Raw genomic sequence first — 25,880 nt, 5'->3', positions numbered from 1 at the left:
GGAATTAACGGCTGAAAAGGCTCGGGAGAGGCTGCTCCTCTGGAACAGTCTCTCCTTTCTGTCACCGGGGTGGGCCCCCCTCTCTGTGCCCCTTTTGTGTCCCGGCCAATTCCCCTCCCCCTGGCCATTCAGTACATGCCAGAGGAGAGACCGCCGGCCCTGAGCCTTTCCCGGCCCTGAGCCTTTCCCGGCCCCGCTCCGGCCCCGCCGCCTGATGCCATCCGCCGCAGCCGAGGGGCTTCCCGCGCACAGCCGGGGCTCCGGGACAAGCCCGAATCACGGCCGCAGCCCTCCCGGTCCTGCCGGCTTCTGGACGGCGAGAGGGAGGAGGGCTGTGCTGCTGCGCTCGCTGCTGGAGGGCTTTCCTTCTCTCCCGGCTCCGTGCGTCTCTGCCAGCATCCCCCGCTCTCGCTCCCAGTCCTCCTTCCCACAATTCACGTACAGTCTCCTCAGAATAGGGATGATGTCACTTCCTTCCCCAGGGTGCCGGGGGTGTGGAAGGGGGGAGTCACGACCCCTGCCTCGGTGGCTCTCGGCAGCCCCGATGAATAAATGAGGTTGCTGGCTTGGAGGGAGGGAGTTGCTCTGAAGATGATGCCCGGCTCTGTCGGCAGGCAGTCACCACGCCGTCCTTCCCTTTGCCGAGTGGGATTTTCAATGGCTGCAAGAAGAGTTTGCTGTTCCCTCCTTCGCTTGTGATGTCCGTCTCCGTGGATATGCGCTTTTCCTGAAATACCCTTACGGGAGAGAAGAATGTGCAGCGGCTGGACCACATGCCATGTAAGACTTCTGCTTCCGTAGGTCTTTCTCTGGTCTGAGGGTCAAGGGCTCTGGACTCCTTGCACACAAAGCTTGTGCCTGCATGTGCTTCCCCCTAATTTCCATGTTGGGAGCTTGGGGCTTCTTGTACTGGGGTTCAGGTTTCAAGGTTCTGGGAATTTTGCACTCTTTACAACAATTTTAAGGGCAGCGCAAGGGGTTCCAGCTGTTGCAAAACTAGGGGTCAGCGGTCTCAGGGCTGTTTGCACTCTGACCTTCCGCTTTCCTCCCAATTCTTCTGCTAGACCATATCTTCTTCATCTTAAATGTTAAGAGAGATCTGAGATCTGCTACCCTGGGATGAAGCCAAAGAGTCCTCACACTGGAGAGCTTTACTTTTTTTTTGGTGGACTTTACAGTCTCGGGCCTTCTATCATCTCCCTTCTTTCCAAGCTGGGGGCAAGGCCCCAGACCTCATGGTTTAGATTTGTAATAGACAGTCTTTGAAAATTAATTGGGATTCTTTCTGCGGTGCACCGGGAGCCTGGTAAGCATACAGCTAGGAGTGACAGTCCCACAGTGAGTATTCTCCTGTACGACAGTGAGTGACAGGCTGCTCTGCTCTGTCCCCATCTGTTGCTGTGGATAAGGAATTCACATTAGATGTTTGCTGCTCCTGCTGATACCCTGCCTCTTAAACTGGCAGAGGGTGGTGAAAGCGGGCAGAGCACAACTTGCTTGCGTCTGGAGAGGTGGAAGAGTTGTGGAAAGTGCGTTGGCGGGATGCAGCCGTACGCCGAGGGATGATGGGAACTGAGGTCTGAGCTTGGCTGGGAGGTGCTGCGGTGGCCAGAGGCAGAGTGAATGAGCATGCTGGAAAGTGCGTCCACATATACTGAGCAGGGTTAGCTATATTCAAGATATAAGTGCTTTATACGGGTGGCGCATGACAGGCAGGCGGGTTATTCACGGCAAGGCTAGAAGGAGTTGCCAGATGGCCAGAGGAGTGAGCAGTTTGAAGGTAGAGCTGCAATGTACTGAGTACTCTGATTATTATGTGCTAAGGAAGTGTGAATCCAAATGGTGTTGTAATTTCACATTTGCTTTGTTTGTGGAATAGAGCGTTTCCTTCACCCAAGTGAGTAACGTACTGGAAGTGTGTCAGCCTGTTAACGATGGAATCTCCCGGAAAGTGTGAAAGATTTGTGTAGGTTTTCAATACTTGATGACTGAAACGGGTAGGAAGGTCTAGTCCACCGGCTGTGGGTGTCAGTACAGGAGGGGAGACTCCTCTGTTTTGGGATGGTCTGCACAGTAGGTGAGTGATGGGGTAACCACACCTGACTGGTGGATAGGTTTTGGTAGGACGAGGCAGCTTCTGTTACTGCAGCAGTCGGTGCTGTGATTCAGTCTGTGGTCTGTCACAAAACCAACACTTGTGTTACTTTGAAGGTTCAAGTTCGTTTAAGTGTGATCATGTCACTCCTCCCCTTTTTCTACCCAGAGCACTAAATTAGAGACATCATATACAAGTTGTTTTTTTTTTTTTTTTTGCCTGGTGCATGAGGTATGGCAGATAATATTCCCTCTGAAATGCTGTTGGAAATCCTGATTACACCATAAGTAACAAATGCGAATGCTTTCATTTTTGCCTCTGTGGGCCTAACAGCAAATTGCCAGATCAGTACAAAGAGCAGTTATTACTTTGGAGATGCCGCTTTGGAGCAGCGTGGTCACTGCAGGTCACGGATGGAGCACTCTGGCAGCAGTGCGTTGAACGTGAAGATTGGGAGGTTAGTGGGGTTAGAATAGGAGAAGTGCTGTGATTTGAGACTGAGATGCATCAGTTGGGAGAACTTGGCGCTCTTGAGATGGTGGCTCGGAGCAGAGAGGCACAGGCCAACATGTGGTGGCCCCTGGTCTGTGGTAGCGCAGAAGGGTACAGGTAAGAAGTGTGACAGGGTTTAGGGCGTGGAAGAGAGGAACAGGAATGACTGCTGCAGTCAGGAGATCGCTGGTGGCTGTGGGCAGACCGCATAGATGCGATCTCAGAAACCAAAGGTTGACAAAACCAAACAGAAGTCATGGTTGTGGGTCATGGTTGAAGTGTGTTGTACAAGAAGCATGGAAGGGAGTTAGGGTATGCTGCAGGAAAGGACTGAGCCGCTCTGATGCCATGGACTTGGACTGGAGCAAGCTGGAATATGTACAGCAGAACTGCAATGGTGTGGGAGAGCTGTGTTGGGAGGAGGTGTCTGGATAGCCCTGTGGAGTCTCGTGACTTATACCACTGCTGTTTCTTTTTTAAAGGGTTTGTGAAGCTTTAAAAATAGGAGTACAAACAAAACGTGGGGAGGAACAGCCAGCTCCTCAATCTTTGACCTTTGAATTGCTAGTGCCTGTCAGGGCCAGCATGAACACAAAGGAGATGGGGAGCTGGCAGGGTGCTTCTGTGCAACTGATGGTCGAGTGAAAGATCTCCTAGGAGCTTGCTCCCTTTGCTGTAAGTGCTTGCTGTTGGGAGCCAGTCAATAGCTTTCCCAGATGCTACCACTAACTGCTAATGGATATTTTGGCTTGCCGAGCCAAGTGAGGGAGGGAACTGTTGGACAACAAGAAAAGAGGCAGGCAGCAGGTGTGCCTGTGGAAGAACATGGTAATAGGGCCTTCTTTAGAGTTGAGGCCAGTATAACCTGTCCAGAGCACCCCGCAGTGACTGCTTACCAACATGCAGCCCTAACAGGATTCCAAGTAATCTTGTGAAGTGGAGCTGGGCGAGTGGCGAATTACGTTCAGTGAGTTACACACCTGCTTCACCTAATACTTCCCACTCTAAACTGTACATTCCTCTCCTGTGCTCTCCTTCTCGAGGATGCCATGCCCCCTGGTGCTGGAAGGAAGAAGCTCTGCCATCTTTGGTGTAAAATAGGATAGCTTTCAGGTGCGGTCCTTCTGCTAGTGTGGAGTTGTGGGGCTCTCCTGAGGGGGTTGAAGAGGGTCAGCAGCATCTTTGATTCTGTTCTTTTCCAGGAGGTGAGTGTCGTGCCTGCTGAACTTCCTCAGACCTGCTAGCCATGCCAGGAATCGTTGTGTTCCGCCGTCGCTGGTCTGTAGGCAGCGATGACCTGGTTTTGCCAGCCGTCTTCCTCTTCCTCCTGCATACCACCTGGTAAGTGAGAAAGGCAGAATGATGGTTTGAATTCTCCCATGAATTCTTTCTGCTATTCCTGTTTCTTGCAGCTGTAATACTTCCTGCGCTTATACATGTGTCTGGAAGGCTTGTCTGGGGCATTTCTGACAGACACCAACATGTTTCCAGCTTCTGGTTCTTTGGATAAGTTCTATTCTAAGTTCCAGTTCCAAAGACAGAGCCTGACCAGAGCTTCCTGCATCCTCCAGTGCTACCCAAGGTTGTCCACTGGAGTTTGGGGCTGTGTTTCTGTACAGGGGCTCAGGAAAAAAATTGGAGTAGCAGATCCCATGGGATAATGTGACTTGACACAGATCATCAGACTGGGGTAGCAGGCCCTCTGGATGGCTTGTGGGGAGGAGGTTTCCAGAACAAATTAATATTAATTGTGAATAGCTGTGGGACACTGAGGATCCTCAGTAGCTTTGTGAGGAGAGCAGGCGTGGGATATTACATGCAGCTTTCTTTGGCTTACTGCTGGTAACAAGCTGGTTTGTGACTGGCAGGTTTGTGATCCTCTCTGTGGTGCTCTTTGGGCTGGTGTACAACCCCAACGAGACCTGCTCGCTTAACCTGGTGGACCACGGCAGAGGCTACCTGGGCATCCTGCTCAGTTGTATGATCGCAGAGGTGGCAATCATCTGGCTCAGCATGCGAGGCAGTATCCTGTACACAGAGCCCCGGGACTCGATGCAGTATGTGCTCTATGTCAGACTGGGTAAGAGGCAGCGGCCTGAGGCCTCCTAATGACTCAGCCTCCACACTGCCATCTGCTATCGCAGAAGACTTCTCTCCCCACACCCTGACAAACACACAGCTTCTGAAAGACATCCAGATGGCCACTTGTATGTGATATGCATCTGAATACATCACGTATACTGCACCCTGTCAGTGCTGTAAGACTTTCATGCATTGCCCCAAATATCTTTCTAGCAAACCTTTAACTTGTCATCCTCATTGCGATGCAGGTACATCCTTTTCCTCTAACAAAATATGCTCCCCTTCTGTCTCGCAACACAGATCTGCCACAGTGAGATGCATCTACACCTCTCCCCCACCTTTTTTCCACACGTTTTCCTATGATATAGGCATACGTCTGTGTAAATCATGGTAGTTCTCACCCTGAGGCACGTGCATGTCCTTGCCTGTCATACAGACACTTAAGTCTACACCCACCTACCTTGAGACATATACTTGACCTCTTGACTCACATGTGATGCATCTCTCCATCCAGCAACCTGCACTTTGATACTGCACCTCCAGGCACCGTGAGATAAATAGGTTTACCACCTGCTCACTGGTTGTATCCTCTCTCTGAGAGTGCATATTTGTCTTGTCTTCCTAAAAACATTTCCTGTCTCACTCACCCACCAAGAACTAGATCAGAAAAGAGATTGTTCCTTGATCTCTCATTCAGGGCTTCCTTTTTAGCTTGTCTTCCCTCCTCTGTTCCATTGTCTTCCAGGTACAGAAACTTGATGAGATTTTTCTGTGCTGAGTGAAGATTTTAAGAGAAAAATCTTTTGGAGATGCAGAGTCAAGCTCATTCCAAACAAAGCATCTCATGTTTTTGCATCTCTGTTTTTGCTGGATTGTTTTCCTGCAGAATTTGCTAAAATATGGATAACCTTGCTTGAAAGCTCTGTCTGGGAGACATTTCTGCCTTTGAGTGCTAAGTGCAAATCATTAACGTGAATAGCAAACAAATCTTTCTCTCCAGCTTCCCAGACACACTGCAGTCTCCCTAGGGAAGCACATAAAGCCTGACAGTTTGAGTAACACTGTGTTAAAACCAGACTAAATGGGGCAAGGGAGGTAGAGAGAATCCAAATAGCCATTTTCCTACCCAAGAATCATCCACTTTTCTTCCTTGTCTGCCTTAAACTATACATGTGTTCAGGATCTGTATTTATACTGTACCTTGGGTCTTATATATGCTTGTCTGATGGGGCTTTTTACTCTTAATGGCTTCATCAGTTCTGATGATAGAAATAGGAGTGTGACCATTGTGTGGGCAACGTCCACGTGACTGTCCCATTTTAAGCATGTGCTGTTTAGTGCATATGAATCTGGGGAAAGAGTTCTAATATGAACCCAGGAAAGCCTTGTCTGTGCTCCTGCTGCTCCTGTCCTGCAGCAGGTAATCTCAGAGGGGAGACAAGCCAAGGCAGGCAAAGCCTAGCTCAGTTTAAGAACATAGATTGTGCTGATCAGTACCCAGGTCCAGCCCTGGTTCCTTGCCCGCTGCTGTTGAGAACTATTTGCTGTGTGGCTCTTTGAACTGGTCTTTCCAGGATAGCGAGAGTCTGTAGTAAGCCACGAAAGAGAAAGATACTGTGCTGACACGTAGATAAGGAGAGTGGATGGTTAGAGCCGGCTAGGCTGGAATGTGGGTTCGATCTCAGCTCCACCAGAGGCTTGCTAGGCATTACGAAGCAAGCTATTTACCCTCTCCATATCTGTACTTTGGGGTTGTAATATATGGAGAAGGTGTGAGGATGAGCGCTTCAGAGCAGTGTTTCCCAACTTTTTTGTTCCAGGGAGCCACTGTCAACCCCCAGTTTCTTGTTCATCACCAGGGTAGCATGCAAAACTGAGGAGCCAGTGAATGACTCCTTAAGGACTGTGTCCTGGGAACTATTGCTGGAAGGACTGCAAAGGGCAGAGGTGCTGGGAACATTTGCTAAGAGTAGTAAGCAGGATTAATCCTGGATACACACTACTATTTATTTCATGTCTTTGAATCAGGCCAGCTGTCTGAGGTGGTTAAGACCTAGGTACTGTTACATGGTGATTCTTGTTACCTAAGGGAGTCTTTCCACTGTCGTGGGCGGAAGGTATGGCTATCTGACTCACACCTCTGATACAGCCACAGGCACTGACAGCTCTGTGCACATGTGGTCCTTGTGTCACTTAGGAGTAGTTAGTGTTAAGGACGCATTACATTTTTGGTTCATTTTCTTGAATATCACCTTCCAAAGCATTGGGGCCCAGTCCTGCGGTCATTTATTCCGTGCGACTGCCCTGCTAAAGAACCTGTCTTTGGGTTTCCTCTCCAGAAGATGGGGGGAGGCAGTTGTTAATCCTCAGGGAAATGCTGCTACTATCCATTGTGTTCCTTTTGTTTCAGCTATCTTGGTGATTGAGTTTGTGTATGCTATTGTGGGCATCGTTTGGCTAACGCAGTACTACACTTCCTGCAATGATATCACAGCAAAGAGTGTCACTTTGGGTATGTATTTGGAATGTGGTTTGTGTGCATTCCTGTGTATGCGCAGACATCCTCTTGCCTTGGAGAGCTAATTCATTCATGCATGTGGGGATTGACTGTTGGAAGTGGATTGTAGCTGTAAATGTGGTGCTTGTTTTCCTGAGACGTTATTGCTCAGAACAGTTGTTCTATTCATTTGTTTGTGCTGTCTGCACTGAGGCAAGAATTCATGTTCCCATGGAAGGGTCTGGCTGGGGAGTCTGTAAGACCTAGTTCCCCTTCTTCAGTTCAAAATGGCTTTACTGTTTTCCTGGAACTCCTTTTCAATCTCGGCCAGTCTCCTGCAGGGGTGATGCTAATATTGCAGTCCCCCTAGATACTCAGTGAGTATCTAATGGCCTTCTGCATGGGCAATCTCCTAAAACAGCTGGAAAACCTAGCTGTGGTTTAGAAGCCTCTCCAGAGGATTTCCTTTTGCTGCAGCTGGCTGCAAGAGTATTTGGGGTAACTTTGTCTGCCCTGCAGCAATGGAGAGGTGGGTCTGTGTGTGGCGAAAAGCAGGAAGCGGTGCTGCCCAGTCTTGTGGGCAGAGCACCTGACTTCTCTTCTTTCTTTACAGGAATGGTGGTGTGCAACTGGGTTGTCATCCTGAGCGTCTGCATCACTGTCCTGTGCGTCTTCGACCCGACAGGCCGGACCTTTGTCAAACTGCGTGCCACGAAGCGGAGACAGCGCAACCTGAGGACATACAATCTGCGGTAAAGCAGCATTTCTGGAAGGCTGCCCTGCTTTTTTTGGTTCTTGACATTCTCCTTGCCTTGCTTCAGGGAGCATTCAGCTTCAGGCGTTGCTTCCCTTTGCTGGTGAGGGTGATTTTGGAAGAATGCGGCTCAGACTGTCAGGTGCTGTGTGTGGGCATCTGTATCCAAAGAAGGCGAAGCAACGCAGTATCTGGCTGGCTTGTGTGTTAGTCACTGGATTTGTGAATCCTTCTGAGCCCCTTGAGCCAGTGCTGACCACAACAGCTTGTTTGTCCGTCCTGTAGCAGTGTTTTGCCTGGTAACAGTGAGGCAGTGCTTAGATTTTGCTTGGGTTGAGGCAGCGTCTTCTTCCAAAGCCCCTTTCTTCCTTTATTTTTGTCTTCAAAATACGACCTTTTGGCCTGAGGTTTCTTGTATTTGGTCTTGGCCAAGAAGCAATTTCTTTTGTGTTAGCAGGCAGATCTTTTAATTAAGAATTGATCGCATCTTTGAGCTACCCAGATGGGGATATGAAAGCTTTTGTCACCAAGCAAGGCATCTTTCAGAAGTTTTTTTCCAGTAGCGGGACAACACAAACAGGCTTTGTTTTCTTAAGCAGTCTTGACATATGTAACTGTCAGAGAGGAATGTGGCTTTGTAGGACTTGAGGGCATTAGGCTTTGAATGCTAAAAAATGGGGCTTTTAAAAAATACTCTGCAAACTTTGCATTTCTCATTGGGAATGTATATTCAAGGGGTGTTTTGAATACTCTTCCTGTGTCTTGAAATGGGATCCTTCAGGTTGTCTTTTTAAGGAAAAACCTGTCTTTTCTAAGGACGATGCAGTGAGTTTTGTTTAAGGAGCCTGTTTTGTGTTTGTTTTTTTTTATTTATTGCAGAATGCGTAAGACACTCTTCCTAACCTTTCCGATATGTTACTAACACTAGCCTTGAATATTTGGAGTTAGTGCCCTGTTAGCCTAACGTGTGCAATTGCTGCATTGTCATCAGGACGTTCCCAGGGAGATTGGGATGGGAAGCCATGACAATGCTGTGGATCTGGTACCCCACACTACATCAAAGCTGTTTAGCTCAGTGCATTATTTTTCTGAAGGGAAACAGAGTGCCACAAATGGCAAAGTTTTTTGCCAGAGAACTTAAAAGTAAATCAAAACAAAGCTCAAAATGATCTCCCCTGTGAGGAGTTTTGAGATTGCAGACAACTGAGTGAAGGTATTTGTCCCTTAGGTCATGGCCGGGTTTTTCCCTCCAGGTCTGTAACATTTTCGGAGAGCTTGTGCCTGCTGTTTGCAGACTTCCACTCTAGAAAGGGAGTGTTAACAGATGTTAACAAGCAAGATGCTGTGGGCTATAATGTGAAAGGGAAATATAAAATGTTACTATGTGTTCACTACTAAAGCACTTATTTTCAAAGAATATATTTTAAAATTCTCCACTTGCTTAAAGCAATCCTTTCCAAAGAATGTGTTCTGAAATTCTCTGCCTGTTTCTGGATTGTGATCCTGCAAGATGCTGAGGGCTGGCCCTTCCTTATTGAAATCCCTCTGTCTGCAGTGGTATGTACCTTCGGGTGTACAGCAGTTACTTGACCTTTGTATTACCCTTAACCTGAGCCATATTTCCTGTCTTAACTCATGAAAAAACTTGATTTGTTTGTCACATTTAGGAGACGTGGAACTTTGGCTTCCTTTTTGTGGTACTCCGCTGTAGCTATTGGACTCCGTTACACAGTGGTTTTCCTTTACCAGTGGCATCGTGATGTGTGTGGGCTTTCATGTTCTTGCAGAGCTAAGAAAATAAAACAACAAAACAAAAGGCTCAGCTAATTGTGCTGAGGCTTTTCTAAAACTTGCTTTAGAGCTCATACTAAACATGTGGAAGTTCAGTGTTAGGAAGAAAGAATTTGGGAAAAGTTGGAGTGAAAATAGCTTAGAGCACACTTGCTTGTTCAACCCCCGCGGTGAAGTTGTGAAGTTCTTTGCATTGCTGCCCGAGTTCTTTGGCATTTGGTGGAGCAAACTGAGTACTGCCAGCTCTGTCTTGGGACACTTGTATTCCTGTTCCTCTTTTGGTGTCTTGGAGGTTATGGATAGTTGTTTTAAAATGCTCAGGCATGAGTTGATGGATTGCCCTGCAGGATCTGCTCCTTCTGCTGCCAGCAAATACTACTTTACCAGCATCTTTTTCTTTCAGGTGCAACCCACTTTCTGTGCTTGGGCTTTTCCTGATGTGGTCACCTGCCAGAAAATAGCAGTGGTCTTTTTTGGTTGGTCTGACCTGTGTTGAGTTAGTCTGTGTTCACATTAAAAAAAGACCTTGCATTAGAGGAGCTGTGCGCTTCATTATGTAGGTAGCATGGTGCTCTGGCAAAGAATCACACAGTCACCCACTTCAATGCCACTAAGCCTGACTTGATCTAAGGATTGTTTGCAGCTTTGCTAGTCAAAAATAAGGGACTGTCACCCTGCAAAATGTACTAACTAGGACAAGCTCACAACAGTGGAGTAAACTCAGCTGTAGTTCATTTTAAATAGGGTTGTCCAATTAGCTAATTTTGAAGCTGAAACTGAAATGTCATATAAACCAAATGTGGGTCGAGCTAAACCTTCTGTAATTCAGCCTTTTTTTAAAACCTTTTCTAAATTGAAAGAGAACCTTTAGCTTTCCTTTTTTGATTTGTTATGCACCATACTTGAATAAAGAGTGCAAACTGTTTCAGTTCTGAGACTGTATTATGTTTAATAAATATATTTTTCCAAATAAGCTATTTATTGGAAAAAATTGTACAGCTCCTCGCACAAAGTGCTCAGGGTCTTTTGTACCATTCCCACCCCCTTGCCCCCAGGTAGAGTTTTCCTACTGAGTGGTAGTACACCTAGCACATGATGCAGCTGCCAAGTTACCAGTAGACCCTCCTTCCACCTGGAGCCCCGGGTGCTCTCGGACATCCTGCTTCCAGAAGATATCATAGAACAATACTAGCTTCATTACGGCCATCCCATTCAGGCAGGACACCACATATATAAATACAGAGGCTTGGTCCTGGCCAGAACAGCTAGATTATGAATGACCTGCCTGTCCTATAAAATGAGCTGAGTTGTTAATCTAGATGTGGTCTCCTTGCCTCTGCTAGACCAGGATAAATAAAAGAATATGGTTTAGCATGCATTTTACCAGTGGTAGCGTAGGCTGTGTGACTTTGTATCGAATCCTATTTGCTTGCGGTCGTGTTTTCTTGCCTGTCCTCATGTGCATACTCTATCCTTTATTTATAGACACCGCCTGGAAGAAGGGCAAGCCAGCAGCTGGACACGCAGACTCAAAGTTTTTCTTTGCTGCACACGGACAAAAGACTCTCAGTCGGTAAGTACCAAATGTCTCCCATCAGAGAGCAAGCTATGTGTATGGCTGACGATACATGGGACTCAGCAGAGCGTAGCAGCATGGGGTTCCTGCTGTCGAGCCTGGACAATGTGTGTCTCATTTCACTGTGAGGGTTCTTTGAGATCTGGAGGCACAAGGAGTCCAGTGAGCCTTGACAGTAGTGTATGCAAGGACTGGAAATGCCTTCCAAGAAGCAGCAAGCTGAGCTAGCCTCAGAATGACCAGGCTTGAAATTTTGCTGCATGCTGGTTCCTTTTCCTTCCTTTCAGCCCAAGTAGCCTGAATGAGCGCTTGCGTTTCTGCAGGGAGGGTACCTGGGTATTCCATGCAGAAACAGAAGCTGATTTTTCCCTCTAGATGCAGGCGTACCATCGCTGAGTAGGGCAGTTGTCTTTTCAAAATGGCTAGTCTTCACCCTCTGGTTTTGAGTATTACAGGACTCTCTCTGAAGGTGAAGTTAGTAGCACTGAAAAGGAATGTTGTCAGTGTTAAACTCTTCTCCTGAAGTTGTTCTTTACCTCGCTGTTGCAGTGAACTGGGATAATAGTTTTAAGTGAAGATATCAATGGGTGATATACATATTTTCACTATGTTTAGGTTCAGCATTTGACAGCCCTTTGTGGTCAGCTCAGTTTCCCTTTATCAGCCAGTTTGCTTAGGCAGTTTCTCCTATTGTTTGCATCAGTCTCATACGCTTAAGAAGGAGAGAGACCTCTTTGAAAATGGGAAAATGTAAACCTGTCAGAATCGGCAAAAGAATACTTCTGGATTACTAACAGTCAAAAACTACTACTTAATCTGTAGAGTCACATGAAGATAATTGGTTTGAAGTTTTCCTGTGCAGCAGTTGGGATTTTCCTTTGCTGTTATCTATCCAGCAGGGAAGGGTAAGGGGCTTGATGCTGCTTCCTCAAAAGTTAGCAGTCCATTCTTATTGGAAGCAGTGGGAGCAGGTTTGTGCCTTAGGGTGGTATTCAACAGGACTCCTGAGGGACCCGCTGGAGAGGTGAATACTAAGGTGGAAAATTTTGCTGATGACTTGTAATATTTAAGTTGGTCAGAATTATGAGTATTTGAGAACTCTTGAAAGACCAAGCAGAACCAGGGAATTGTTATCAAAGATAGCAGAAAGTCATAAAGAAAGATGAGGTGATGCGTGCACATCTGAAGAAACAATTTAAATTACTTGCCTACACTGGGCTCTGAATTAGTTACAACCTCTCAGGAAAAGAGCTAGGAGTTATCAAGGACACTTCAACAAAGACATCAGTGCACAGCAGTGGCCAAAAAATCAGAAAAATGTTTAGCTTCAGTAGAAGGGCATAGAAGATGACGGGGAAAACACCAAGGGATCAACCACATCAGTGATGTCCTCACTAAATATAGCCTGGTGTCTGGTCTCCTAAAAGATGCAGCAGAAAAAGGAGCATATTGGAGGGGATGTGAACCTGTATGGGAAGAGGAATGAGACTGGGATTTTAACCTCAAAAGGGAAAGGTGTAATAAGATGAAGAGCTGTGTAAGAATAATGGAGAGTCAGGTGAAGGCTACCTGAACATTTGTTCATCACAGATGGCAACCAGTATGAATTAGATTAAAAGGGTTTGTTGGTAAGTGCTGTGTAGTGATCTGCAGGGTGCAGTTTCCGAAGTGTGGACGGCTGCAGGAATTGTCATAGCCCTTTTGCAGAAATCCAGCAACGTGTACTGATGCTACACGCTGATCCTCCCAGTGGCACGCTCCTGCAGTACTGGATGAAATGCCACCACGTTCCCAGGGAACGTCCCAGCTCCAAGTCCCGCTGAGAAGTCATAGCCCAGGACTGCCAGCTCTCACGGATCATCTGCTAGAGCTGCTTAGGAAGACCCATCTGGAAAATGGAAACAAAACAAGCTTTGTGTCATGGCAGCTCAAACAGCAGCGTTTCCTTGGGGGTCATTTTCTGCTCCTCTGCTTGCCTGTGCTACCACAGCAGAGGCACTTTCTGTTCCCCCTGACAGCACAACCAGGTCGCCTTGCCCAGGTATCCAGAGACGCCTGTCCTGAGGGCGCAGCGTGGGTGCTGCAGCCTGGCTAGAGAGCCCTGACAGGCATCCGAATGGCCTGGTTTCTGAACAACTCTATTTTATTCAGGAATGCAAAATATTTCACTTCATGTCAAGCTTTTTTTAACAAACTTTTCATTCTGCAGTGACTCTCTGTTACTATTTTTTTTTTCTTTTAGTTCAGGATAAAAGCAGATACCAGAATCTCCAAATTCCTTGTGCTATTGAATTTCCATTTTACATTCAGCCTGAGCAATTTCCAGGCTCTTTTCTTTGCAGAAACAAGCTCTGACTTTGTGTCCTGGCATGACAGCGTGTGGAATGAATGCATATGTAATGGACCAGAAATGAATCCATTGCTGTCTCTCCCAGTCTTCATGGAAAAAATGTCCTAGCAGAGGATCATCGTCCTCTGGGCTGGAAAATAGTTCTGCAGAGTGGACATGGCTACGGGGCAAGAATCTGTTCTTATGGGTCTGGAGTGAAGTCTGAAGCGCTAAGTCTCCACCAGCTCTGCCAGCCCCAGAGCCTGCAGGGTTTGTAGCAGAACACTACAGTCAATCCCACAATATAATATCAGGTGCTCCAGCAAAAGTCTTCTTTCAGAACAAAACATACATGTTGAACTTCCATTATGGCCTTTCACTTTGGTCAGAGTATTAAGGGGTGTTGCTGTCACTTTGGATTAATGGGCATTTGTCATATTTTACTTTGAGGCTGTTTGTATTTCTTGTGTGCTTATAGGAGCCGTGCTAAGATTTATGGGGTCAGTACTTCAAGGATACTGCAGTCGTGATGTTGGAGAGGTTAATGCCAGTCCATTTGCTCTTCAAAGGCACAGCTGGCATGGAAACCTGCACAGTTGGCACCTGAAGCCCCATTCTTAATGGTGATTTTACTTGCTTTTGTAGGCAAGTGAAAAATGATAGAAAGTAATCTTGCACTCCAGGAGTTTGTCAGAGATAAAAGAATGTAGGTCATTTCCTGCAAGACTGCTAGGGAGAGAAGGGATTTACTTTCTTGCCTGTCAAAGAGAGATGGAGAGATCCTGTCCTGAAGACCAGCCTTTCTTCAAGTGCATGTCTCAGGCTTTCTACAGACAAGACTGTAGATGCATGGCTTTAGGTGCTGAGTAAAGGATGCTATGAAAATACAGGCTAAAAGTTCAGGATAAGGCTGCACCAGACCCTGGTAGAAAAGGTTTAGTGATGGCAGGCGTCAAAATACTGACCACTTGTGTACTACAGCACTTGCTCAGTCCCACTTTTTGTTGATCCAGTCTCTGGGTCACCCTTGTCTTTTAAGCTTGCAGGTCTGAGCGATGGCCAGATCAACGTTGTCTCACAGTCCAGCCCATCTGCAACCTCCCAAACCATTCTCGCTTAAGGTCTTGGGGCTTTTTGTAAGGGAAAAGAACATTTCTCCTCAAAATATCTTTGTTTGTCACTCTGCTTCTGAGCCTTTGCTTGACCCTCTTGGGTCACTTCCACTTCTGTCCCTCCTGTGATGTCTTCCTTTTTTGGGTTTGGTGACCTTCTCTTCTGGGAACTCTGCATTTAATGACTTAGATATTTTTTCAGGTTTTCCTTTTCAGGCCCTTTTGCTTGGGTGTAGTCCAAGATAAACCTGGAAAAGCCTGGTAACGTGTTCAGCTCCTTCAGTACCAAGAGCTGCCATGCGTAAAAAGTGCTTGTTGTGATTAACTCTTTGAAATCACATAGCAAAGAGGGTGATGGTGAACAATGAGCAGCTACAGAGACTGTTCAGTGGCAGGATTTAAAAGCTGTCACTTTCTGTGATGTGCCTGGGATGGTGAGGTCTAGGTTAAGTATGGGCAAAATGATCCCAGGACAGAGTTACAGAATTGAAGAGGCTCTTAAATAGGACAAAATCAGTGCTTTTTTTTTCCTGAATAGCCTTTGCTTTTGAGGGGAGAGGATGACTCTGAGATGACACTGGATTGGGATTTGCTTGGTTCTCATTTTACTTCCTCTGTCTTATTTACAATGTAGAGATGAAAACACTTCCTTTCTCTCCCTTTGTATGTTGAGGTGGTCTGCTTGCCCACGCATAAGCACCCAGCATAGTACAAATTCAGTCTCAGCTGAGGCCTCCGAGTGTGACTATGTAAAATAAATAAGAGATATTAATATGATTAGACCAGATATGGTGTTCCCTGAAGGAATCTCGTAGATGTTTTGAAGAGAGCACTACAGAAATGAGGCCATTGCTGCCGCATTGGTTCTCATTCTGTGTCCTGTTTTGAGGCTCCCCACACCCAAACTCCTCCTCCTAAACTCTTGTCTCCCTGGATTTTGCAGGACGCCTACTCTGAAATCGCCTACCTTTTTGCTGAGTTTTTCCGAGACCTTGACATCGTCCCATCTGACATCATCGCAGGCCTGGTTCTTCTGCGCCAACGGCAGCGGGCAAAGCGCAATGCTGTGCTGGATGAGGTGGGTGGAGGGGGCGCGTCGCTCTGCACGGGGGAGGCAGTGGGCATCTCACTTGGCCTCTGACTTACCTGCTGCTCTTGTGACTCACTGTGTGAGAGCTGCATGACTCTGCCCACCTTGTTTCTGTTGTGTGATGGGCTATCACCAGTCACTGAGCTGTAAAATAAAAATACTACCTTCTTTAGCAGCTTTTTCTGAGACTCCCAAAGGGCCCAACTGACACTGAGTCAAGCTTGTGAAACCTGTCGTCTTTTCTAGGCAGGTGATACATATAGATTTAGCTCTTGACCCCAAATGGGTAACTGCCTTGAAGGAGATGGTAGGTACTTGAAAGCAAATGGGAAGATTACTCTTCCTATGCAATGATGTGGAAAAGACTCCAGCATCTGGGTAAAGCTGCAGGAGGAACTTTAGGGAAAAATTCCTCAATTCCCAAGCCATTACTGGCGTTGAGATTTGCGGATTGTCAACCCAGCAGAAAATTGTTTGCGTCTCCCCCCCCTGCCCCAAGTTGGGGTTCAGGCAGCAGTGATCAGATCAGGCAGAAATAAGAACAGCAGAATTGGAACCAGTTGAAGAGACTGGTTGGGATACTTGAAAGTGTCTTCTCCCAGGTTACACAGTGCTTTCTGTTTCTCAGGCGTAGATTTTGTCTTGCTGTCACAGAGAAGAATTTTTATGTATGTTTTTGACTTACAGGCAAACAATGACATTTTAGCTTTTCTGTCTGGGATGCCAGTGACCAGGAACACAAAGTATCTGGATCTGAAAAATGCGGTAAGTCACTGGACTGTGATCTTGCAAACTCACCATGCTTCCCCACGTAGCCTGTTTTCTTTTTCTCAGTGGCTTCTCTTATTCCTTTCTGCCCCTCTCTGGAATAATCAAAGAAATTAAAGATTAGTACAACAGAATATAACTACGCTTGCTTTCTGGAGGCTTTTTGTCTTCAGATCACTTTTAAAGCATTATCCGTCTCTGTCCTCCACTTTGCGGGAAGTGGTAGTATTTCCACTCAGATGGGGGAAGGCAACATGAGGTTTCTCCAAAGGCAGGGGTACGAGTTGAGCACTGCATCCAGGAATGTCGTGCAGAGCTCCATATGGAAGTACCCCCAGCAGAGCTCGTGGAGCCCAGCAGGCAGGGCTCCATCTTGATAAGGGCAGGGAGCTGCCTGGAGTGAGATGGAGCCTTCCTCCCTGCGGCTGATTGTCAGCAGTTGTCAGGATGGAAATGGCTGCAGTCTGTTCTGTTCTGTGTGAATTAAGCTTGGCTTTTTTTCTGCCATGCTGCTATTGCAGCCCTTCATCGGGCAAACTGTATTCACTCCCCTTGATTAGACGATACTGCTGCAAGAGAGGCAAGACTGACCCAATCCCAGCATCTCTAATCAAGTGATTCTGTGATTAACCTGCTTGCGGCTGTGCTGTACTGCGTTGTGTTTAATACTAACATCCTGCTCGTGTTCAGCCTGTCTCTCCTTCTGAATAGGTGTGTGGGGAGAGATGTCAGCAGAGCTTATAAAAGACAGCACTGAGGCACGTGGCCCCAGACTGGCTTTTTATGGTCTTCTCTGGGCACCTTCCTTACAGCCTGTGACTATGTGAAAGCAGTATATTTAGAGAGCTCATCTGCTTGGGACTTAAACTAGTATATCTTCTCCTCAGCTGGGGTAGGGTGGGGCAAAACCCACAGAGGATGATGACCTTCCTTTGCAGCAGGCTGTTTGATACACAGAGGAGAATTTGTCTAGAACTAACTTCTAGTTTTGTTAAACAGCTAGCAGGGCCCCTCCGCTCAGGAAAATAGGCATAGCTGTGCTGAGCTGTTCTTGGGAGGGGGAGGATCTTCCCCAGCATAACCAGCTTGCTCTCCTGCAGTCACCTGGAAATGCTGACTGTGCTGTTCTGGTGATGCTGAGAGAGAAGGCTGATGCTCAGAAAGAAGGGTGCACGTGTCTAACTATGGTGGAAGAAGGGAAACAGTAGAAAAACATCACTATCTCAAAGAGAATAAGGCCTTTAGTGAGTCTCTTGTCTCTTTCAGCAAGAGATGCAGCGGTACAAAGAGGTGTGTTACTACATGCTGTTTGCCCTGGCTGCCTATGGCTGGCCCATATACCTGATGAGGAAGCCCACATGTGGACTCTGTCGCCTGGCCAGATCCTGCTCGTGAGTGGCCATCCTGTCTATCATTCTGCCTTCTCTTCTTCCCTTTTCCCTTCTGTTTCTCCCAGATTTAGAATTCTTTCTTTCATCAGTTTGCTCTCTTCACCACCCCTCTATTTATTCTTCCTCCTTTTCTCTTCTGCTTTTTTCCTCTTCTCCCTTCTCATGCTTTTTCTTTCGATCTTCCAGTAACTCTGTGCCTTCACACTCCAATGTCTTTTTTTCCTCAGTCTCTTCCTTACAGTTGCTTATCTGCTTATCTTGTTAAATAAACCAGACTGTCCTATGCTCTGTCCTCTCTGGTGCACTAAGGATCATGCCAGTCCTGTGCAGTTTGAACAGCCAGCAGAAAGAACTCATCTGGCACAAGACTGCTTTCACACTGAGTCAAAATAGCTGTCGTGGAGCTCAGAAATCAGATTTATCAGCAAGCCCAGATATTCAGGGAGCTGACATTTGGGTCTTTATTAAAGCATTGGCAAGACTTGGCCAGAGTTTGTGCTGTGTTCTCTCTGACTAATTGTTTTTCTGCCATGCTGTATAGTGCTCACCTCATGGTAGCGATGCTGTAGTTCAGTTCAGGATTGCATTGTTTTAAATGTTTGCTTTCAGCTGCTATAATGCTGTCATCAGATTCTCTTTGGGGTTGAGCTTTTTGCACTTAAACAGGCAGCTTCTGTGCTGAACTTACTAGGAGGAATATAATTCCTTTTGAGTACTTTTATTTGTGAAATGTCTCATAAGGGAAAGAAGGAAAAAAAATATCTGTGCTTCTCTTTTTGTTCTGGAGTTCGGGATTCTAGACCCGTTTTCTTTTTTGTGATAAATAGCATTTACTGAGATCTAGATCTAGCTGCTTTGTGCGTTGAAGCAAAGTAGGACTGTGCTATGAAGCATAGTATCCTTTGAGGAGAGATCCCAGCCCTACCATGCATTGATTCTTTGGGGACTGGTTGCACTGTAGCGCGCTCTGGTGCTCAGAAGGAAAACTACATCTGATCGCAGTGCAGCCATAAGTTGTGTGCTATTTTGTGCAAGAGCTCCTACAAGTGAAGGAAATCACTGCTGTTGAGATGAGGCCAGTGTGGCATGCAGGGTCTGCCTTTCCCTTATCTCTTAGGCATTCCACTCTAAAGCCAGTCTCTTCCACGTTCCTCTTTTCCTCAAAGCAATTTTTTTTCTTCTGCAGATGCTGCTGTCTCTGTCCTTCACGTCCCCGCTATGCACCTAGTGTCACCATTGAAGAGGACAATTGCTGTGGCTGCAATGCCATTGCCATCCGGCGCCACTTCTTGGATGAGAATATGACCTCAGTGGACATTGTTTACACATCTTGCCACGATGCAGTAAGGAGAATCTGCAACCCCCTTCATATTTGGGGCATGCTTCTAAGGCCCTTCCTAATGGGATTTACGTGCTTCCAGGTGTAGTGGTACAAAGAAGGAAACTTAAGCCTTTTTCTGACCCTAGAGCTTCCCATCCTATCTCTCCATCAAGAAATTCTGCCACTTGGACAGAAATATTTGCTACTGCCAAAAATCAGATCGTTCAGAGGAGTGCTTACCCATAAGGCATAACCTGTCAGGCTGCTCTGCCTCCTTTTCCCTGAGCAGGAGAATGATTAAACAGGAATGTCTCACCTGATTGTTACAGTAGTGGATCTTTTCCAGGTTTATGAAACTCCTTTCTATGTGGCTGTGGACCATGATAAGAAGAAGGTGGTCATTAGTATCCGAGGAACTCTGTCTCCAAAAGTAAGTGCACCTCACGTACCCTTGGCCACCCTGGCAAACTTTCAGCAGAGTCTGAGACCTTCCTGACTCGCCCGTGGTGTTTGACTTCCCTGAAGCATGGTGACTGCTTTTCTTCCAGGATGCCCTGACTGACCTAACTGGGGATGCAGAGCGCCTTCCGGTTGAGGGTCACCATGGAACGTGGCTGGGACACAAGGTGTGTGAAAGAAAAGAAAACAAACCCCAAACAAAACAAACAAACCCCTTCTTTTTCTAATGTTTTGACTTTTTAATTATAGGCCAAAAAAAAGTCGTCTTAATTGCTCGAGGTGCTCTTAAGAAGGGTGTTACATAATTGGAGTGAAATGGCTTTGAGATGTTAAAATAAAATCCTTAGTTGTAACAGTTAAAACCACTATGTGTGTAATTAAAAAACCTATACAATTAGGAAAAAGCAAACTGTAAAAGGCATCTGCAGAGACGTAGAACAAAATTATTGGAGTCATTCAAATTACTTTTTCTTCCAATGACCTTTTCAGAATTTGCAATCAAACCCTGAGAACGTGTTTAAAATTCTGTTGCAACGGTACAGGCATTGAACGTCATAAAAGGATACTGGCAGGATATGCATCGGTGTAATTAGACTGATACTATGTGTCTGTGTTAGTGATCAGGACTGGGCTGACTAAATCAATTTACTGTAGAGCTGACCTTTGCCCCAGTCCAGCAAAGTAATGACACACATGCTGAGTTTTAAGATTATCAGGAATTTGGCAGCCTCTCAAGATGCAGTGCCAGATTGGGGGGGGGGGGGGGGGCGGAATACAAACTGGAGGTTGTGCGTGTTGGAAGGAATGTAGCAGCTGGTGGAAATGCTGCTGCTCAGGGAGACAAGATGTTGCTGATCATCCAGTCAGGGTCCCTTCGGGGTGGGACATTGAGCTCATAACTCCTTGGGAGCCATGAGCTGGGACCTCCTGCTTGGTTCATGATGTCCTGCCTGAATGCCAAACCTCTCCTCTCTGTGCTTTGATGCTCTGCTTTAGGAAGTAGAGCGTTAGTAGCTGATAGATGACTGTGTACTCAAATGCTTAGCTGGGTATGGGTCTGATAAAGAAGCGGTTACCTAAGAAAGTGTTGTTTGGACGCTCTGTGGTCTCCAAGTCTCCCAGAGCGGGTCTTTTTGAAAACAATGGTGTGTACCCGTTAGCCAAATAGCGGGTATTTCCTTTGTTTCCCCCCAAATGAGAAAATTAATCAACCTGGCAATTACATAGGACATGTTATGGAAACAGAGATAAATGAGGTAGTATTTTGTCACATAACTGATATTGAGCTATGTGAATCTTTACTATTTGTTTAACACTTCTGAAGTGTTATGTCTACTGTCAATGATAATGTCGCTTGTTTTTGTACTAATTCATTTAGCTCAAAATGACTTTGCACAATCAGTGTGATCAACAATTCGTACAAAGAAAGAAAGGTAAAAGGAAACCAAAGGGAAGCAAGGGGAATTTGTTCTATTTTTAATGTGCTGAAAAGCTAGTAATAGATCCTTGCAGAAGTTGGCTTTTCTTTTGATCTTTATGTCAAAATATTAATATGCCAGTGACTTATATGAAACATTATCAGATCATTCCCTTTGTTCTCTATTGAGTTTTTATTTGGCCTTTGTGTTACTTCTTTTTTGATTGTTACTAGTACAGAAATATAGCTTTATCTTAAATTATTATCAATATTAATCTTCAGACAATAATGTACTGTTGATTCCTGAGGGAAACTAATGGAGATAATAGAATTTAAAAATGTCTGTCTTAATGCATTTTTAATGTCCAGAAGTCAACTTTAATACAAAAATAAATGAAGTGTCTTGCTAACACTTACATTTAATTTGGAGAAAAGTACTTGGCCATTCAGGAGCTTCCTGTAAGTTGTTTGATTTCTGTTATTTTTCTTGCTGATTGTCCCGCACACCCAGCAGGCTGGCATGGCCTGTTATCTCCGCCTGCGGAGCCCGCCTGTCACTGTGCTTCACGCAGTGTCGATCAGACGTCCTACAAATTAAAACTCTTGATGTTTACATGAGCCTTCTTATCACTCTGCCGGTACCACAGCTGAAAGTGTTTGATTGCTTGGTTTGCTGTGAATGCCACAGTTAAAATATATATTAGGTCTCTGAGCTATTTCGGGTCAAAAAACATAGCTGTAACTAAGGTTTGTGGGTTAGCATGCCAAAAAAAAAAGAAGGGATTGTGACAATCCCAAGGGGAAATTAACTGCAAAAAAAAAAAAAAATCTTGCTTCATTATTTTTTAGATAAAATCCACTGATTTTATAACAAAGTTAATTTAAAAATAATCATAAGTCAAGCGCATGAATCCATATGTAATTCTATTGAACTTGTATAGAATAAAACTACTAAAATGATGATGTCATGGAGGTTCGTTTCCTTGTGTTGAGCCAGGAATGACCGGGATGACAAGAAGTAGCTGCTAGAAGGAAGCCCTGAAAGCTCGGCCATGATAACAGCTCTCACCAGTTTGATAGAACAGTCAGTAATAGCAATAACTTTCAAGCTCTTTTTTTCTACCAAATAAACCCTCTTTGTGGGTCTTCACACACACAGTTCAAATATCGCAGAGCAGTTTCATGCCTTCAAACTGCAAAACAATACAGAATATTGCCATTTCACTTTCCCTAGATCTCCAATCGGTTTGGTTATTTACATGTGAGGTTTCAAAATTAAGCCCAGATAGTTTTATTCCTTTGAAACTTAGGAAACCGTGTCCACTTTAATGGAAAGTCAAAAGGTAACTTTGCAGTGATAAAAGTCTCATTCCATAATATTAAAATCACTGTCTATATTAGAATATACTGTAATTCTCAAAAATTATAGCTATAAGGCTGACTAACAGCCCATTAGTAATATCACCGTGGATTTAGGTCATGCTTTTCAAAAATAGAATCCTAAATTCATCTTAGAAATTTATATAAGTAGTCTGCCATTCACTTCTCATTAGAGTTGGAAATGGAGACTCTTCTGAATGCAGCTGAAGCTGGCTAGCTGCTGAGCGATCTGAACACAGGCATGAAGTATCATGGCATCTGCTTTTTGACAACGGTGGTAGCGTTACAGATGTCCCATTTACAGGCTCAGCAGAATCACCTGTGTTCTGCTCTTTCTCTTCAGCAGTCACATTGGTTTTGATGGTGTGTTTGATATTGAGGACTTTGAAAATTCCACATTTCTTTGCTTTTTGAGAGGGCCATGAATTCTTTTATGTCTCTGAGATTAGACAGCGCTCAATAATGTTCACTTTGTACTTAAAACTGTTTTCAGGTAGGGGTGTAATGGAAAATAGCAGAGGAGATGATCTTCCCTGGTTTTTGGGCAACCTAGGCAGTGCAAATTATTTGATGTCTGTGATCACTGAATTAGAAGTAGCTGATTTCTGTTTACCCATGGTCACCTTGGACTACATCACTGTGTTTCAGCCTTTGTAGTTCAGGCTTGCTTACCACTGAATTAAACTGTAGTAAAGGCATAACCAAGAATTTATGCAACAGACCAAATTCTAGTTGCTTGTTTATAACGGATCAACTGTGTTTGTAATTATTACACAGAGGGAGAAACACTCTTCAGATGCTGTCATCAGCAGAGAGGATAAATGTTTAGAACCAGACTATCAGCTTGGTTCCCATCTTCCAGCAGTTCTTAGCTTCTAGTGAATAAAAAGCTTTAATAATTTGTGATTAATGTCCTTTGACAGCTGAATCCCCTTAATAGTTGCTGCCTTCCCCAGTCATCAGTAATTCTTCCTATACAGATAGTGCTGCCACTTTTTCCCTCCAGTAGTGTCTTGGTGTTTGTATTTTCCCTGTGAACTTGTTAGGCTAGTTCATGCTTTTATTCACAGATCTAAATGGAAGAGTACGGTTTTGCAGTTAAGGCACTGACGTGCAGAAAAACAAAGTTTGTTGCTCCGTTCTACTGCAGGTCCCAGTGTCTGCTGAACTACCAGATACACAACCTTGTGTTTAAGAAGTGGGTTGTTTTGTCTTGGTTGGTTTTTTTTCCAGACTTAGCACCGTGAGCCCAGGAATAGGGCCTTTGAGTATTATCTTAATTTAAGAACTGTCATTACATCTAAACGGTTTGTGGCTCTGGTAGTCAGTGAGCCAAGACATAAAATCACAGAATCGTACATGTGCCTAATGAAGTCTATTCCTAAATGTGGAGTGGAGTCAGTATCCTTCCTCAACCCTGACACATGCTGTGTGGCACTCTAGAGCTTACGCAGCATTCGGGGAAGTATGGTGTCTGCTAGGTGTTTAGATCAGGGCTGATATGCAACTGTTTACATCCTGTTCTGTCTTCATGTTTCCCTCAGGGAATGGTGCTATCTGCTGAGTACATCAAAAAGAAATTGGAGCAAGAAATGGTGCTTTCCCAAGCTTTTGGACGAGACTTAGTGAGTATTAGTTTTCTTTTATCCTTGCAGGCTATACAGAAGACAAGATTTCCCTAAAACACTGGTTTTAGGGAAACCTCCATGTCCCTGAATATGTTGTACTAATTCTCAAACCTTCCTTCAGTTCCTATCCCTCTGGGTTGCCAGACAGGCAGCTAGTAACTCATTCCCCCAAGCCTTTTTTATTTTGAAACCACCAATACTGCAGATCTCTGGATCCCCCCCCACCCCCCCTGGCAAAGCTAAGGCAGGAAGTCCCATTTGGTGGCAATACAGGACAGGGAACATTAAAAACAAATCAACAGGAACTAAAATCCCATCTCTATGGAGATTCTCTTTGGAGACAGCAATGGGATGCCATGCTGACTATCTGTGTGTGCACATTTCTTGTGATAGAGAGCTATTGGAGAACCCAAGAGAGATGTTACGAAGCAGCTTACCTTAGTTTATATGTCAGTAATAGCACAGTCTGTCCCCATTGGGGAGGGAACTTCTGAACTGCCTGATTCCCTGCTGTCAGACAGCTGTCCTTTTCTCATGCCCAGAGAGTGCCTTGGCCTGAGCAGTGTCCATGGGGAAATTAGCAATAGCTCAAGGGAGAAAGAAAAGAGGGATAAAAACTTCAATGGTTCCCTGAAACTTGAGTGTCATAGCAGTCAACACTGAAGTGTCTGCCTTGTGATGTTTGGTAGATGTAGGGAGAGGCACAGAGGCATCTGACTTCTTCATATGGTGCTTTATTCCTCTCTGCCCAGAAAGTGAAAATTGGTCTTTTAAGGGAGCTGTTACTCATGAGGCGTTTTTGCTGAAGTCCTATAGAGCTCGGTTGCTACCTGACTGGTAAGGATATGGTGACGTAGGAAGCTCTATACTTTGGTGGTCTCCTGTGCGTGATAATAAGTATCATATTCTGTTCTGTTTGAAGCTGGCTTTATGTATGGTGGGTCCAACTTCTAACTGATGAAAAATAGTATAACTAGCTGGACCTGATGCACAAGGATGGAGAGAGCTTGATTAATATGAGATGGGGCAACTGGCTTGTGTATAGAAAATTAAGTACTGTCTGAAGCTGAACACTGAAGAATATCTGAAAAAGTGCTATGGCCAGAACATAAATGCCATCCCAGGTCCTACCAAAGGTTCATCTAGCCCAGTACATTGTTTCTGACAGTTGCCAGCAACAGATATTCAGGGAAAAAGTATAACAAGTGAGGTGTATAAAGTCTTAAATCTCCCCCAGCATTCACCTCATCAACTGCTAACAGGCACGATGGTGGCTTAGAGGTGGTCTTGAGAAGGCAAATGACACAAAGATAGATCTTTCATTCTTGTGGCCTGGTCTTATATTCTGTGTGTGTCTTCCCATCTTATGCAGAAGTCCAAGTGTAGTCACTGTGGTGACCTGGGGCTGCGGAGAGTTGGATGCTGGATTCTCTCTCCCTATGTAAAGCCTACAGGGCACTGGCAAAGCTCTGCAGAAAAACAAGACTGAAACTTTTCAGACATTGTCTTGGTGAACTTCTAGGTTCTGAGCCATGCCTAGCACTCTAGCCTCTGAATAACAAGAACAGTACAAAACGTTAGAGAATAGTTTTCTCTCTGAATTACTTGAGCAGTTGCCAGCTGTTGAGAGCATCTAGACTTAGAAGACTACCGTTCAAACTGCTAGTTAGGATTTCTGTTTTTCAGCCTGCACAAGTG

At 45.3% G+C, this 25,880-nt stretch overlaps 1 protein-coding gene across 1 annotated transcript in view; it reads left to right on the top strand.

Moving 5' to 3' along the window:
• The first annotated feature begins 492 nt into the window (after window positions 1–492).
• The window catches only part of DAGLA (diacylglycerol lipase alpha), a 45,173-nt gene continuing 19,785 nt past the window's right edge, over window positions 493–25,880 (top strand). Inside the window, exons 1-13 of the mRNA XM_075501908.1 lie at window positions 493–780; window positions 3,790–3,928; window positions 4,456–4,667; window positions 7,080–7,181; window positions 7,780–7,918; window positions 11,197–11,284; window positions 15,672–15,806; window positions 16,506–16,583; window positions 17,853–17,977; window positions 19,164–19,320; window positions 19,645–19,728; window positions 19,847–19,924; window positions 24,099–24,179. Of these exons, the coding sequence (XP_075358023.1) occupies window positions 3,834–3,928; window positions 4,456–4,667; window positions 7,080–7,181; window positions 7,780–7,918; window positions 11,197–11,284; window positions 15,672–15,806; window positions 16,506–16,583; window positions 17,853–17,977; window positions 19,164–19,320; window positions 19,645–19,728; window positions 19,847–19,924; window positions 24,099–24,179 (1,374 nt within the window). The 5' untranslated portion in view covers window positions 493–780; window positions 3,790–3,833. The remainder of the gene's footprint in view (window positions 781–3,789; window positions 3,929–4,455; window positions 4,668–7,079; window positions 7,182–7,779; window positions 7,919–11,196; window positions 11,285–15,671; window positions 15,807–16,505; window positions 16,584–17,852; window positions 17,978–19,163; window positions 19,321–19,644; window positions 19,729–19,846; window positions 19,925–24,098; window positions 24,180–25,880) is intronic.

Source organism: Mycteria americana, chromosome 5, assembly GCF_035582795.1.
Source record: "Mycteria americana isolate JAX WOST 10 ecotype Jacksonville Zoo and Gardens chromosome 5, USCA_MyAme_1.0, whole genome shotgun sequence".
Classification (NCBI taxonomy): Eukaryota; Metazoa; Chordata; class Aves; order Ciconiiformes; family Ciconiidae; genus Mycteria; species Mycteria americana.
Note: the sequence above shows the minus strand (reverse complement) of the source record. Positions and strands in the feature narration are given on the sequence as shown.